The sequence below is a fragment of the Dasypus novemcinctus genome, chromosome 3 (assembly GCF_030445035.2).
Source record: "Dasypus novemcinctus isolate mDasNov1 chromosome 3, mDasNov1.1.hap2, whole genome shotgun sequence".
Classification (NCBI taxonomy): Eukaryota; Metazoa; Chordata; class Mammalia; order Cingulata; family Dasypodidae; genus Dasypus; species Dasypus novemcinctus.
The window spans coordinates 51,334,570-51,350,995 of record NC_080675.1 but is presented as its reverse complement, the minus strand read 5'-3'; the positions used below and the strand labels follow the sequence as shown (position 1 = coordinate 51,350,995).

At 33.1% G+C, this 16,426-nt stretch overlaps 1 protein-coding gene across 6 annotated transcripts; it reads left to right on the top strand.

Annotated features, from left to right (window-relative positions):
- Window positions 1-34: 34 nt before the first annotated feature.
- On the top strand, window positions 35-15,509 carry JKAMP (JNK1/MAPK8 associated membrane protein). Of its 6 annotated transcripts, XM_004452473.5 has the most exons (8): window positions 188-271; window positions 1,884-2,037; window positions 2,340-2,431; window positions 3,001-3,155; window positions 5,833-6,039; window positions 9,222-9,403; window positions 12,661-12,737; window positions 14,687-15,509. In XM_004452473.5, the coding sequence occupies exons 2-8, from the start codon at window positions 2,013-2,015 to the stop codon at window positions 14,903-14,905; spliced, it is 957 nt and encodes a 318-aa protein (XP_004452530.1). In that variant the 5' UTR covers window positions 188-271; window positions 1,884-2,012; the 3' UTR covers window positions 14,906-15,509. The 6 variants fall into 6 exon arrangements, with proteins under 6 accessions (XP_058149332.1, XP_004452533.1, XP_004452532.1 ...); XM_058293349.2 differs by lacking the exon at window positions 1,884-2,037 and having other exon boundaries at window positions 35-271; window positions 5,833-5,902; XM_004452476.4 differs by lacking the exon at window positions 1,884-2,037 and having other exon boundaries at window positions 124-271; window positions 2,358-2,431.
- The last annotated feature ends 917 nt before the right edge of the window (window positions 15,510-16,426 follow it).

Here is a 16,426-nt window from a genome sequence, read left to right as displayed (position 1 = left end):
TTGAGTCTGGGGATCGACCCCTGCTCCGGAACGCAAGCTTCGCGTCCTCGACCCCGCGCCAGCAGGGCAGGACTTATGACACCTCCAGCTGCGAGGCCTCGGAACCTAGACCACGGACGCTCGAAGTGGGGGCGGGACTTCAGGGCCGTCGCCGCGGTTACCGGGAGGCGGAGCCGCCGAGGCCTCTGAGTCCCGGATGTCCGGGCGCTGCGGCGGGGTCGGCAGATCCCGGAGTTTCCCAGCGCTTGAGACACCTTGGAGCAGCCAATGGGTGAGTGGTTGCCGAGGTCGCGGCAAGCGTTTGTCTTAGTCCCTGCCTCTTTCCTACCGAGCTTTGGGCTCGGCCCGGGGTGGAGCGGCCTCCGGGTGGCGGCGCATCCTTGCCCCTCGCTCCCCACCCCCTTCGGGCCGGGCCCCGGATTCTTCCAGGGTTTGGGGTGGTCTCGGCTCCTGACAGGCTGCGGAGGGGAGGCCAACTGTGTGCTTGGGCAAAGGTCAGACCTCGAAATGTCACTTCAGTCCCTTTCATGTGGATGAAAGACATTCATGAGAGTGGACTTCAAAATTAAAACTGTTAGTCATTTCAGAAAAACAGTAAAGAAACCGATGCTAATCGCTGCAAAGCTATTGTTGCCTGCTTCAGCATCAACAGTAGTTTACAGAGCACTTCACCCGGGGGAATGACCGTTGCCAAAAAAAAGGCTTAAAATTTTAACCATCATTTACTAAAGGAAATGAAAGGGGAAATTGAATGGACATCGGAGGTTGCGTTTGGTCGATAGTGAGCTGGTGTTTTCAGTTTATCATATAGGTTTTCAGGCCTTGGATTTTGAGAAACTTTAGATTATTTAAATTCAAATGTATTTATCATGCGTCTCCTAGATGCAAAATCCAGATGGAAAAAAACTTCCAGTTCTTTAACCTCTTTCCTGAAAAAATTAGAAATACGATTAATACTTATGTATTACTTTAGGGCATTGTGATTACAATTGGTTAAAAAGAAAAAGTGCCTAATAAGGTAAAGAAGCCATGATGGATTTTAAAAAATCAGAAATTTGATAAAAGTGGAAATATTAATCTAAATATTGGTTAGTCAATGACATTTCTAATTTTTCTTAGCAGCAAGAGAAAGAAATCAAATCTGTACTTGAATTTGAAAGGAGAAAGGGTATTGTGGACCAGGCATTCTCTGAAATGTGAATTCATGAAGAATATGGGAAATGATTGTTCAAGAATGGTCATAAAATGCATAATTATTTTCCAAAATAATAACACTTTGACCGCAGTTATTTTGGATTTATTCAACACTAGACTGTAGGTTCTTTGAGGGCAAGAACTCTGACATGTCCTCTGTGGTTCTTCAGTGGACCCTATCCAGTGGAAATCTGGAACTCATGTATTTATTGAATGAATGAATCAATGAATGAAGGCAATTAGATGTCACTGATGAAAACTGCTTCTTTAACTTCTTTCTGTTGGTGAGGTCAAAGACAGTGTATAGGTCCCTGCTTTTTTCATTTGGTTGTTTCTTTTTTCATTTGTTTCATTGGTTGTTTCATTTTTATTTGTTTCTTTCTTTCTCTCTTTTTTTTTGGTAAAGAATAGCTGCTTTTTCATTTCCCCCAAGCCTTGAGATCAGGAGGTTGATTCTAAGGCAATGGTTCCCAAATGCTGGTCAGAGGGAACCACTTGATGAAATCTCACTGGTCCTGGACGAAAATGATAAGTTAGAACAATGTAGTAAGCTTTTCATAAAGGTGAATTTATATACTTTAAATGACTGTCCTTTAGTCTAAAAATATGTCCTTACTACTTTTTTGGTGTTAAAATATGTTCGGTTATAGACTAAGGTGATGATAGATTGTGTGTGTATGTGCATGCAGGTGTGCTTGATGTCCTGACTAGGCAAAATAAGAAGATGATGACCCTCTAATGTAAAGAATATATGTATTTTTGTACTTTATAATGAATGAAATTCAAAAGTCAGAACCTCTAATCAAGGGAAGTGACTGATGAGAACCACTGAAGACATACCAGGTTAGAGTTTGAGTTCTGGGGATCCCGCTTTGCTAGTGAAGGTCTTTAAATAGAGGAAACAGTATTAACAGCAAGGTTCCAGTGTGACTTTCTGTGGTGTCATAATATAAAAGGAGAAGTTTAGATTTTAAAATAAATTTCAAAGTTAAATTTTAAAATAAAATAAATTAGGCCTTTGGCCTAATACATATTGCTCTTTTAATTGAAACTGTGTTAGATATTTCCGCTAAGTGCTTCAGCTGTTGTATTATTTTTTTATAATCACAAAAGATGTTACTATACTGGCGTTTGTTTTTAAAAAGCTGTCGATATTCAACCAGCATGCCTCGGACTTTATTGTGGGAAGACCCTATTATTTAAAAATGGTTCAACTGAAATATATGGAGAATGTGGGGTAAGTCTTTTGTATGTTTTTTCATTTTCAAAATATATTTGCTTTTGAAATATTTTCACATGTGGAGTATCTTTTTTCTTAAATATACTCATTATTTTATAAATAAATATGGAGGTATTAATAAAATGCTTGTATTATATTGATTGTCTATAATACATTATATATTTCTTGATAGTCACAATTACTAAGTATTTTTTTAGAAAATATTTTATAATTTTAAAATAATTTCTAATTATTTTTTGTTAATGATTTAGTACAATGGCTTGGACAGAAAGCTAACATTATAACTCCAGAATATTTCTCTAATTATAATGTTAATAAGTAGGGTTTTCATTGAATGTTAGCTATTTTAGTAACTTAGTAACAGGAGTCTTTTAATAGCATTATACAGATATAATTTAAAAAATGTAGATTTATTTTTTTCTTTGTACTTATGCTTCTTTATTTCTGAAAGCTGCACATGTAAACTTAGATGTTTAAATTTAAAGGAGATGCCTTATGAATGATTTTTGGGGGATGTTAATGTTTTATAATATGTGTATATAAAATATTTTTTTCATATATTCTAGGTGTGCCCAAGAGGACAGAGAACAAATGCACAGAAATATTGTCAGCCTTGCACAGAGTCTCCAGAACTTTATGATTGGCTATATCTTGGATTTATGGCTATGCTTCCTCTTGTTTTACATTGGTTCTTCATTGAATGGTACTCGGGAAAAAAGAGGTTAGAACTTTCTATGAATATATCGGTACAGCCCGATATTAGAATAATTATCATTCAAAACACCTTATCAATTAATTCTATTTCTTCGGTTGTTTTTAACATGGTAAGCCTATTTTTCCTTTACACATTCTGATTCCTTTCCACTCTGACAAGAAAACTTAATGGCAGGGTATTCCTCCATAATGAAAATTAAGGGAACTACCTTTGTCTTTTACTTGAAATAATCTTGAAGAAATATTCTCTTATTTCTCAATTATAATTGCTGTTTTATACAAAAAAGTTATAATTATACACTGTTGTTTATTCTAGAAAAATTAATTTAATTTAATACTTGTAATTTAGTATAATGTAGCAGATATAAATTGTGCCTAGTGGGATCTGGAAAGACTTCAAAAAAAGGACATGTTAGGCAGAGGAAACAGATTAAACAACAGCAGAGAGGTATGATATGATGGGGCGGGAATGGAAGTAGTCTGGGTGACCAAAACCTGGGTTGCATATGGAAGAGAAGTGAAAAAGTTAGGTTGAAGTCAGAATGTGATTAGGAAATGAACTTTATTCCACTGGGAATGGGGAGCCAAAATCTACCTTAATACATTATAACCATGCCAGCCTTCTTTGAATTTCTTTAAGTTCCAGGATCTTTCCTGCTTTAGGTTCTTCCCTAAACTCTTACCTCTGCCTAAAATACTCTCTTCTCCCTCTGGCTCCAACTTTTTGCCTAGCTGCTTTCTTTTCCTTTGTATTTCAGTTTAAATGTCACCGGCTCAGAGTGGCCTTCCCTGATCCAATCTAAAGTAGATCTGTCTCCCTTATTATTGTTTTAATAGCACTTTCTTTGTTTTGTTATTATTTTTGTTTTGTTTTGTCTTTCAGGACTCAACACAATTGATGGTTATGTTTGTTTCCTCATTTAACATTCCTCCCACCCTGACTGTAAACTCCATGAGGGCAGTAGCCATCTCTTTTTTTTTCCTGCATGGAATCTCCAGTGACTAACACAGCAGCTGGCACGTGATAGATGCTCACTCAGTGTTTGCTAATGGAATGATTCATTGGTGAAGGTTTTTGTGTAGGGAAGTAGCATCATTGGATGTATATTTTAGGAAGATTCTGTGGAGGGTAGATTAGAGATAAGATATATTGGAAAGCTCTTTAGCCAAGATTAAATGGACATTAAAGTATACAAGTAAGAGATATCCACGTTCATGGTTAGGAAAATCCACTATTGATAGTGTTAGATTTTGTGTCAACCTGATCTTTAGTTTCAATATAAGTCAAATTCAACCTGGGTTGATACTGTGGAACTTGACAATCTGATTCTGACGTTTATGTGAAAGTGCAAAGGTCCAAAATAACCAAGACTTCTGAAGAAGAAGAATGTAGATTATTAGATTATCATATTATTCTGTTGGCTCAGGGATAGATAAATGGACTGCAGGAACACAATCGCCCAAAATTTGATCCAGTTGCTATATTTGAAACTTTATATGGCATAAGTAGCATGGTAAGTGAGTATGTGGAAAGGAGTGACTATTCAGTAAAACGCTGCTGGGACAATTGAGTATCCATATGGAAAAATTTAAAGTTAAATCCTGTCTACCTTATACAGAGATATCTATTCTAGATGAGTTAAAGATTTAAATGTGAAAAGTAAAACCTTAATTTTTTAGAAGAAAATATAGGATAATATTTTTTCAATATTGGGGTAGGGAAGGATTTCTTAAACAAAACTTTAAAACTGCTAACCAGAAATTTAAAAATTGATAAAGTCAACTACAATAAACTTAGAACATCTGTTCATAAAAAAGACTGCACAAAGAAAGTGAAAATTCAACCCACAAACTGAGAGGAAGACATTTTGTAAAAAATTAAAGAAGAACAGATCAGCAAATCAAATTATGTATGAGCACACAGTAAAATACTATACAGTAGGGAAAATGATTGAATCTCATCTATAAGCAACAGCATGGATAAATCTTGGAAATGTAATTTTGAATGGAACAAAATAATCCCAGAAAACTTACATTAGTGTGATATCATTTTATAGAGTTCAATAGTAAGAAAAACCAAACAGTAATTTTGAAGCATAGATAAAATTGGGGCTAAAAACTAGAAAAAGGAATGAACTGATAAAAATAGTTTACTATAATGGTTACCACTAGGGGAGAGGCAAGGGTATTGGATGAGAGGAACACAGAGTTAGATATAAGTTATTGATAATGTTCTAGTTATTGGGTAGGTGGTGAGATCCTAATGTTTATTATATTATTTTACCTTATAACTAATATGTTAAATATAGTCTTACATGTACTTTTATATTTTAAGATAACTTAAGGTAGAGATAACTAAGAAATATTTAATAATTTAACAATAACTGTTCAAGATACTATAGGTTAGATTTAATTTCTGCTCTTCTTATACATTTGGTTAATATTGGCACAGTGTTATCTGGGATGAGTATCCATTCCTTTTCAGTAAACAAGTTTAAACTCTTCTCAAATAGTTTTCACTATGTTTGGCTTTTATAATCTATTTCAAAGATGTTTTAGTTTCAGAATTTTCCAGTTTAAAATTTTATTAGAACCCAGATCTTTAAACAAATACAAGTTTTATTAAAAGCTATTCAAATATTGAAATTTCTCTGGTGATTGTGCGTCTTTCTTTGTTTCTCTAGTTCCAGTGCACTTTTCCAACATATCACGGCATTATTTGAATGTAGTATGGCAGCTATTATCACCTTACTTGTGAGTGATCCAGTTGGTGTTCTTTATATCCGTTCATGTCGAGTATTAATGCTTTCTGATTGGTACACAATGCTTTACAACCCAAGTCCAGATTACATTACCACAGTGCACTGTACTCATGAAGCTGTCTACCCACTGTAAGTATTTAGACTTAAGATCATTTTTTAAAAATTCTGATGACAATTGTAGATTTCATCCATTTCAACAGATGGAGCATTGTAGAATGGCTTCTAGGCACTGGGAGAGATAAGACAGAAATGGTTTTCTTCTGTTAAGGTATGCATAGTCTAATGGAGGGAAATAGTAATAATCCTACTATAATAGAAATGAAAATATTTTTGTTTTGATGTTGAAATACATATAAACATTTCTAAAATAAGTCACAGATGTTTCTTTGAGTTATTAAAAAACGAAGTTATAAGGAAAATATTTTTCATATGCAATGAAGACAATATCAGACATACAAGAGAGACTGGGCTTTGGAGCAAAAATGGGTTTGGTTTTGAATTTTGGGTCTGCTAATTGCTAACCTCAGTTTTCCCAAATGGGAATAGTAATATCTCATAGGGTGATTATGAGGATTAAATGAGTCACCACATATCAGATATCATGTGCAATGCCTTATATATGAGAGGCACTTTATAGTATGAGAGGTACTTTATGCTAGCTGGCATTGGTTATTAAAGTATTTGGATTAATGCCCTTTCTATTTTGCTTTTTCCAAATAAATATTTGTGGATTCCACCAGAATGTTTTGTTTTAAAAATATCAAATTCACAAAGTTGTGTATAAAATTATCCCAAGCTACTTCATTTCAGAATTTCCGTAAATTGTTAGTGTTTGCCTTTCATGTGTTCTTCTTGGTAAAGATAAAATAAAAAGGTCTGGTATTTATATTCTCATAAATACCAGAGTTTCTGTTACACATTATGCTCAAAATAAGTCCTTTTTTAGCAGGTTCTTAATAGTAAAATGTCAAAATCATACACATTTGTTAAAAGGTAATTTTCAAAAACAAAATTCAGATATAGAGATAGAAAAGTCTCCCCCCCCCTCCTACCTTAAGTCCATTTAAATGATTATTTTATATATATGCACACATGATAGAACTCTCAGCTCTAAAAACAGTTATTCTCTGGTCAGATGCTATCTTGGGAACGAGCAAAACTTAACTTGATCTTATTTAGAGGGCTTAAGAAGTGAATCAGAGATCATATTTCAAGATGTCTTATTTAAAATAAATCAACATAATTTACATATAGTCAGATTTGCAGTGTTTATTATAGTATCTGAAAAACCTATAGTAGGAACATCAAAAAATGTAATATTAAAATAGAAATGCAAATAGGTGCTCCTCATTCTGCACCCATGACAGCCAGTTTTATTTTAATTAATTGCAGCTCTTTTTCTTACTGAGTAAGGTGTAGCCTCATACTCCCATCACAGCACTTTTAGTCAATTGGAATCATTACACAACTTCATTGATTAGAACTTTTTTTTCCTATTCATCTCTTAATTAAGTAGATTATTATTTTTTTCCTTAAGCAGCTTTACCTATCGTCATTGTGGAACAGCCTGCCTTGTTTTATTAATTATACAAAACAGTGACTTTAAAAATTATGAAGGCATTTTATAGTACTTATAGAATTGTGTTTATACATATTATTTATTTTACCTAATCATTGTAAACTTAAAAATATGGCCAGATTGGGCATAAATATTTCAGAAGGCTGTAGGGCTACCAGAAGTCATTGTATTTTTTTCTTTGGAAATTCAAAGAAAAGGAATGGCACAAAAATTACCAGACCTTTGAACCATTTATTACATTGACTAATGGAGGCTATTTTCCCCATTGGTATGTATATCTTAATTCCTTACAAATTGAAAAGTATCATGGTATTTACAGATAATTTTAATTTTGAGGAGTAATTGATTAGATGAGGCATGGAAAAACATGTCGGCTTCGATCCTTAGTAATTTACTGCAAAAAATAAATTACTAAAGCTTTAAGAATGAGCTATTGAAAGTGAGAAGTTACTACTATTGAAGGAAAGTTCACCTCTAGCTTGTCAGATTTATCCTATCTCCATAAGTAAAGGGCATGGAGTGAAATGGAGGGAGTGTAATAAATGACGTCTTCTGGTGGAGGGCAGGGGTAGGAAACAGGTATCTGTTGATAGAGTCTAGTTTTCTAGTTCATTAGGAGAGATAATACATGATTGTCTTCTGGTTAAGATAATAATCCTTTTGGAGTTTTTAAGGAGCTACAAGTTGTGAGAATGGATATATTTTGTTTAGTTTTCGTGTTGGTAGGGGGAGGCATAACAGGCATAAAAATTCATGCAAGAGATTAAGCATATAACAATGTGTTATAGTACAGAACTAATCCTAAAAGCATCAAAAGAACAAAGGAATACAGTATCGTTATGCTGTGTGGGGAACAAGCACATGGTTGGTGATCTGAAATGACTCCTGCGCTCCCATGTTCTCCCCTATAAAAGGAGAAGGCTTGAATAGTAAGATAGTCAAAATGATCTGAAAATCCTGAAGGAAAAAAAAAGCCAGAACTATGTGCATAGAAATCCATTATTTAAAATAAAGAACTAGAAACTATAATCTGGTGAGAGAGTCTTTCTAAAACTTTTTTTCTGGTCATAACAATTACATTTTAAGACATTTGAAAAACATAGGAAGAGTGCATGCAAAATAAAATGGTCTATAATCCCTTTGCTTGAGATAACTACTGCTAAAAATTTTGTCTTTTAAAGTTCACTTCTTCATGTATGTATATATTTTTTCAAACAATATTAAGGTTATGCTGTGCATATGCTATTTTGTAACTTTCTTTTGTCACATAGTAAATTAGGCACAGTTATTTTTATCATTAACATTTTTTAATAACTAGATTTTTAATGACTGTGTAGTATTCCAACATGAATGTACTATAAAATTTAACAATTTTCTATTGTTGAATATTTTTTCTCATCTTTTTTTATAAGTAATACAATAAAAATCCTTGTACATAAACTTTTTTTGTGTGTAACCCTGGTTGTTTCTCTTTGATAAATTTCTACAAGTAAAATTGCTGGATCAAAGGTATAGCACTTTTAGGATTTTTGATACATATTTTCATACTGCCTTCTAGACAGGGACTAGTGTATACTCTAGAGTAAATTGGAGTCTGGTCAATCTTTTACCAATCTGAATATTCAATGGGTAGATTTTTAATATACTTCCTTTTTTATCTAAAATGTTGTCAAGGATAAAAAAGTTTGAAAACATACTTTACATGTTAAAAATTCCTCATTTTATTTTACAGATATACCATTGTATTTATCTATTACGCTTTCTGTTTGGTATTAATGATGCTACTTCGACCTCTTCTGGTAAAGAAGATTGCATGTGGGTTAGGGAAGTCTGATCGGTTTAAAAGTATTTATGCAGCACTTTACTTCTTCCCAATTTTAACCGTGCTTCAGGCTGTTGGTGGAGGCCTTTTATGTAAGTTTGAAGTTAAGTAAATGAGATATATTTATTATTATATGGAATAAGCAATCTTTCGTCTGAATTTAATTTGGGAGCTTTTAATCTTCTAAAGTAAACCTTAATTCATATCTTTGCTAAAACATATAATCAGTGTTATAAAAAAATCATGGGTTTCTTGGAATGGCATACAAATTATTAAGAAATAACAGTAGTTAATCAAAACTGACTTCTATTTAGAGACTACCTTGCATTTGAAACTCATAACCTAAATGGAATGTTAGCAAATGAAACGAAGGGATTTCAGCAGTTTGAGTATAAATTAAAATAAAAAAACAGTTTTTGCATTTAATATGTAAAATTACTCTTGACAATATCTACCATTTAATATTAAATTAGGTATTAGATCCCTAAGTTCCTTTATGAAAGCCTTTTAGATATAGTCAAAAATTCTTAATAGATTCTTTATTTTAATACATTCATTCATGTATTTAAGCAACCATTTAGGCTAAACTGTGACTCATGAAGAATAAGAGAAAGTGATGGTGTTAAAGGACTCACAAACTACTAAGAGATAAAGGAGGAAAGATAGAAATAGCTGCGGAGACAGGTGGTTCTTAATTGAATATATGATACTGAAGATTGAGAGGACGATGGATACCAGTTTTTATATGATGCCTGTCAAGGTACAGAGGGCAAACCTTCTGGCCTAGAAGAACTGGCAAGACTGGATATCATTATTCAAGTGGAGACTAGTCAGAAACCTGTTATCCCTCGTATTCTGGTTTATAGATGTATAGTTTCTCTGCCTACACAGTATTTGAAAATCAGTAGTTCATACCAGCTCTTATCCTTCCCTGTTTTCTTAGATTTGGCTAACTTCAGTTATTTACCTACCTGGTGGACATTTGAGGTTGCTATTATTGCTCTACAGAATGGGGACCTACTCGTAACAGAATTTAGGTAAAGGGATTTGATGAGAGTTGCATATTAAAAAGATAGCAGTCTAGAAGATGGATTGGTTCATCTTCCCAGGGGAAGAGAACCTGGGAGTTTTGTTAAGAGATTGCAGAAATCCATCCCTGAAGTTTTGACTGAAGCAGAGAAACACTGGGAATGAAGAACTCTTTAAAAGGTAGAATTAATTAAACCAGTAACTAATTAATAATAGATGCCGAAGATATGGAAGGAGAATTTGATAAAATAGCTTTCTGATTTAGTAACTGGTGGATGGATAAACTGAATATTAGTGGAAGAAAATAGGCTTGTGAGAAGAAGTGAATTCAGTTTTAGGTATTCATGGAATATCCAAATAATAACAGGTAGTTATTTATGCTAGTGTGGATTTTGGGAGCACTTTCTAGGCTGGAAAGAGTTGAGAGTTGTTAGCCCTCAAATCCATATCTATTAGTTGGTGGGTGTCACTATGGTATAGAACTTATTAATTATGAATTGAGGAAAGAGAAAAAGCTATGAAAACAGTAGGAAGAGGTTTGGGAAAGTTAACCCAAGGAGACTACCAGATAGCATTATCACCTATATAATAGTTACCTAATGGAAAAAAGCCTCTTCCCACACTGAATATTTTGAGATCATTTTGTTAACTCATTTTGTTAACAAGCTTCTATAGGGAGGATTGAGAGGTTATTATTCACTCATAATAATAAATACTTATGCAGTCTGCATATACCAAGGGCATAATACCAACTTATAATTTTATGATGAAAAGAAATTAGGCAATTTTTGATTGGTAGGTAATTTAGTAAGTCTGAGCAAAGTAGAGTAGTAGGAGGTTTCTGGTAGTTGAAGATACTGGGACCTTAAAAGTCTAGAGAGAGAGACACTGAGAGTTGTTAGGAAGAAGTCAATGACATACTTTTACCTGTCAAGAAGTATTATTGAAAACAGTTTTTAGTGTGGTCTGCATCAGAACCACCATGGGATCTTGATGAAATGCCGATCCCAGTCCCTGCCCCAGACCTACTTGCTAAAATTGCAGATTGTTTTACACAGTAGAATTTAAGAACCACTCTAAGTCCTGTATGGAGTCTAGGACAGCACTTTACTCCCCACTACAAGTTTGGGTTTTTAGGAACTTCTTCTCCCTCCTGTTTATCATAGATGATTTTTCATGACCAGGCTGTACATTTACATCATTAACAACAGTGTTCAGAAACTTAGAGGTTAAACGTTTTCTTTTGTTTTGTTGTTTTGATTTTTTTTTTTTTTTTGGAAGAGCTGACTAAGCACCTGATCACTTTATATGTTTAAAAAAAAAAGTTCTACATGCCAAACAAATCATTTGATTCTTTAATTGTTGGATTTGGCCTTGTATAGATAGTTCATTTTCTGGCTGCTGCATCCTGAATTAAAATGAGAAATTTTTCTAAATGGATTGTACTGCAACATAGAATGAATAGTAGTTTCATAAACTGAAGTCAACTGTTTTAAATAGTAATTCAAGATAGTTTTCTAAATTTGTACATGTATTTTAGTATGCTGTGAATTTAAACATTTTAAGACATAGTTGGTATTTTACAGGAAAAATTTTTAATATGAGTATTATAATTGTACTATGTTTAAATAGAAATTTCTAGAACTTTGTTCATACTAAATTATCCATTTCCTTTGAGGTCTATCGATTTATGAACTTTTCCAAAGATCAGTTAAAGCTGGATTACTCATATATATTGCCTTTCTTAACCTAAGTTCCTCATCTGAACCACAAAACAGAAAATTATTTGAATGACCATTTTCTCACTGCTCACAAGTTTGCTACATAACTAGTACCATTCTAGATCATTAGAGAGCTGTTAATTATTTACAGAAATGGGTATCTTAGGTCAGGGGTCTGCAAGGTTAGGTTATGAGCTAAGGATGGTTTTTACATTTTTTAATGATTTGGAAAAAATCAAAAGAGTAATATTGACAGGTGAAAATTACATGGAGTTAAAATTTTAATGTCCATAAAGTTTTTGGACTACAGCCAGGCCTCTTCACTTATGTATCTACTGTGACTATTTTCCCACTACAACTATAGGGTTTGGTAATTGTGACAGAGCACTTATGGCACACAAAGCCAAAAATATTTCCAGCTGACCCTTTATAGACATTTTCTGAAGCATGCCTTTGGGTATCACAGCTTCATTCTCTCAAAGAACTGGTTAAGAAAGGCTTTGCTTCTACAGATAATGATGATACTGTTAGAAATTTTTGATGGTTTATTCAGGAAATTTGTATCACCTTTCAGCATAATACCAATGTTTGCCTTTCAGATTATGCCTTCCCATACATTATATTAGTATTATCTTTGGTTACTCTGGCTGTGTACATGTCGGCTTCTGAAATAGAGGTAGGAAATCATTTTTACTCTGTTAAAGAATTTTTTATAGATTTGAAACTTGAATAGGAGACTGGTACATTTGATATGCTATGGCACACTTGTTTTAATAATTCTTACCTAATTGCTAAACCAGAGAACTTGTAGTTCATTAGTAAAATTTAGGAAAGGTTGTGTACTAGTCTGTATTTCCTTGGAAAATAAACAAGGTAGTGAAGTAGTCAGGCTCAACTACCCAGCATGGTAGAGAAAAATCATTTCATAAATTTATCCATATAGCAAACATTTACCTTTTGAAATGTTGAAACTTATTAACAGTATTTTGAGGGAAATGTAAAACTGCTTTAGTGTATATGGAATTTTACACTTTGACAATGACAATATTAATAGTCACTAATAATTACATCATTCATTTTGTGTCCTATATTTTTATCCAATTTTTTCTTGATTATGGATGTTTATTTTTCACTTTGATTGTCTATAATATTTTAGTGATTAGGAGATAACATTTATAGCCACATTAGTCCTGGTACTGTTCATTATTTGAGATATCCTTTTTGTGCTTCTAACTTTTGAGTATTTCACTGGAAGACCTGAAAGGTCCATTAAAAAGAGCTCTTTATTTTGAGGTTAAATTTTAAAGGAATTAAAGAATGAAGGGTCTTAGTACTCTTCCATCCCATGCTTGCTAATCTAGTACATATGAACGTCTTAAGCTGCCCACCACAGTTGATAAGAACTGTGCTTTCTCAAAACTCTTAACATAAAAAAGCTTAGCCCAGACAAAATGAGTTTTCATTTCTTTTGGAGTGGTTACTTACTGTTGATGTCACTTTTTCTATTACACTGGTGAAATAGCAAGTGAGGCAAATAAAATAAAAGAAAATACCTAGAGAGTATAGTGACTTTTAGGTAGAATAATAGTGGAGAAATTAGACAGAATATTTTTTATGATGATTGTTCAGATGTTTCTAGTTGTAGACTATTCTCATTTCTTATTAAAAATCTTTAATCAGCTTTGCAACATAATTAATAGAAAAATAAGCAAATTAGTTTTGGCACTTATAGCAGTTTTTTAAGGAAAGATTTGAGAGGGGCAATGATTGGATATTTGAAGAAAATGAGATTTAGAATTTTATTTGTTCATAACTACTTGAGGTAGTTAAGAATTAGCTATATGCTGCTAAATTAGCTTGAAGCTAACTAAAGCTGTCCTAAGTAAAATGTTCATACCCTTCAACCCCACACATGAATCAGAAATAGGGTGCTGAATCAGGAAAAGTCAGTTTAACAGTAGGTGAGTCGATGACCCATAAAAAGAGAAAGTTGGTGACTAACCTATTTCATATTGCATTTTAATATGATTAGCAACTTACATATTACTTTATAATAGTTTTGTCCTTCTAATTACTGCATATAATATAGAGCTATATTGAAGATTAAAAGGAAATCAGAGCATTCACATGTCACTTCTGCTCCTTTCTAATTATTTAGGCAGTAGACTCCAGGAATGCGTAGAGGTTAAGGAAGTTGGCTTTATGTACCTCCTTTTTCCCATCCATAGACTCATGGCTGCCCTTGGATCAGGGCAGGAAGAATGCACTTAATGTGGAGTACTACTTTAGTTCACATCTTTCATATCTTTCAGAAGGTATAGTTTTTCTAGAAATAAATGGTGGTGTAGAAAGGATGTGGACTAGGAGTTAGAGGCAAGGGCTTTTGCCTTGGTGCTACTATGACTACTCATGCCATGGTGGGAGCCTCAGTGTCCTCAACCGAAAAGTGTGGTGGGTAGATTGGGTGATCTTTTAGGTTCCTTTTATAAAGTTCAAGCATTATGATTATGAGGTTATAATCTTATGTGAAAACAAATGATACTTTTAAAAAAATGTATTAATTAGATAGCAAATTCAGCCCAATAATCTATATTTCTCTTTTCTTTCTTCCATAAAATTATATAGAACTGCTATGATCTTCTGGTCAGAAAGAAAAGACTTATTGTTCTTTTTAGCCACTGGTTACTTCATGCCTATGGAATAATCTCCATTTCCAGAGTTGATAAACTAGAGCAAGACTTACCGCTTTTGGCTTTAGTGCCTACACCAGCCCTTTTTTACTTGTTTACTGCTAAATTTACTGAGCCCTCACGGATACTTTCAGAAGGAGCCAATGGACACTGAATATGAAATGCCAAAAAACCTAAAAAGTGTTCTTAATAAAAAAGTAAAGAAATTTAAAATGCATCTGTACTTTTCTGTCACACAAGAGAACAAGTTTGTCCATATGTATGTATTTTTTCTTAATAGACTTTATGGTTAGATTTGGAAAATATAAATATCATAATACACTGTTATTTAGTATGATATTATACTACTCTAAAAGCCTACTAGTAAGCACCTGCAGTTCAGTTATTCCTTAGAGCAAAATCTGTGTGTGTACCTAACACTGTGTTGTTTGCATTTTTATTATTAAGAAAAGCTAACAAATGTAATCTGTGATCCTTAGCAGTTACATAATTTTGCATGCTTGTTATAGTTCAATTTGTTTTTCACCTATATGAATTGTAAAGAAAATCATATAAGTGGGATCTGATAGCAAAAATGGAAATAAAGTATATTGGGTTTTGTTATCTATTTATTTTCACCAATACAGTATTTGGATATATTACAAAAGTAGAGCATAATTTATATAACAGATTTTCTGTTTAAATAGTTTGGTGGAAGGTACATTCAGATTATTGTTCCTGTAAAGAAATAAAATGAAATAAAAAGCTTAACTGCAAAAGTTCTCAAATGGTCTGATATTTAGTTGTGTGCGGGTTTTTGTTTTTGTTTTTTTGCTGTACTGTTTCTGGAAATAACTAAAAATGTTCAATAGTAAGAATAATGTTTCTTTCCCAAATGAGTAAATACATATACTTACATGTTTCCTTCCTCTTACATCTCATTTTTGAAGGATATATACATATGCCATGTTTTTTCAATCCTGAGATACCGTTTTTTACATTGTGATATCTCTGAATTAGGATGCATCTTATAATTGATGACTCTTAGATTTAATGAAATAGAGAATATATACAGTTTATGAGCAGTTTTCCTGTGGTTGCTTATTGGAAGGTATGCTGTGATTTTCATCCTTTGAAGGCTTCAAGAGACTTATAGTTGCAACCATGGAAGCAAAATAGAATTTTTAGCACTTAACCTAATAATCTGATGCTTATCCATTTGTATTGTTTAGAAGGTTGTTTGCTGACCCTGGTATATGCAGGTAGAGTGAGGGAGGGAGTTAAATCTCAAAATTTTAAGACTTCTATCAATTAAAACCATGAAAGAAAGTAAACTCACTTTTTCTGTAGTTTTCATACTTTTGGGATTCATAGGAGTTGTACACTTGAAATTCTGGTGTTATTTTTTCTTTATGTTTTTCACAGTACATTCAATCAATGGGAAACTGGTTTTTTTAGTATAACCATATTTTTTCTTCATTCCTGTAGGAATAAAAACAAATGAAAAAATTCTATCTGTATCTCACACAAGAATGTTTTTTTGAATTTCAATTCAAGCTCATGGACCTCCTGTTACTAAACAAACAAAACTCATCACCTCTCAGTTTCTCTGTGCCTCCCCTGCTGTACATAGTTGCTATTCTGTTTCTCTCTCTTTAGTTTATTTATATTTATATCTTGTAAAAAGTCTTGTATG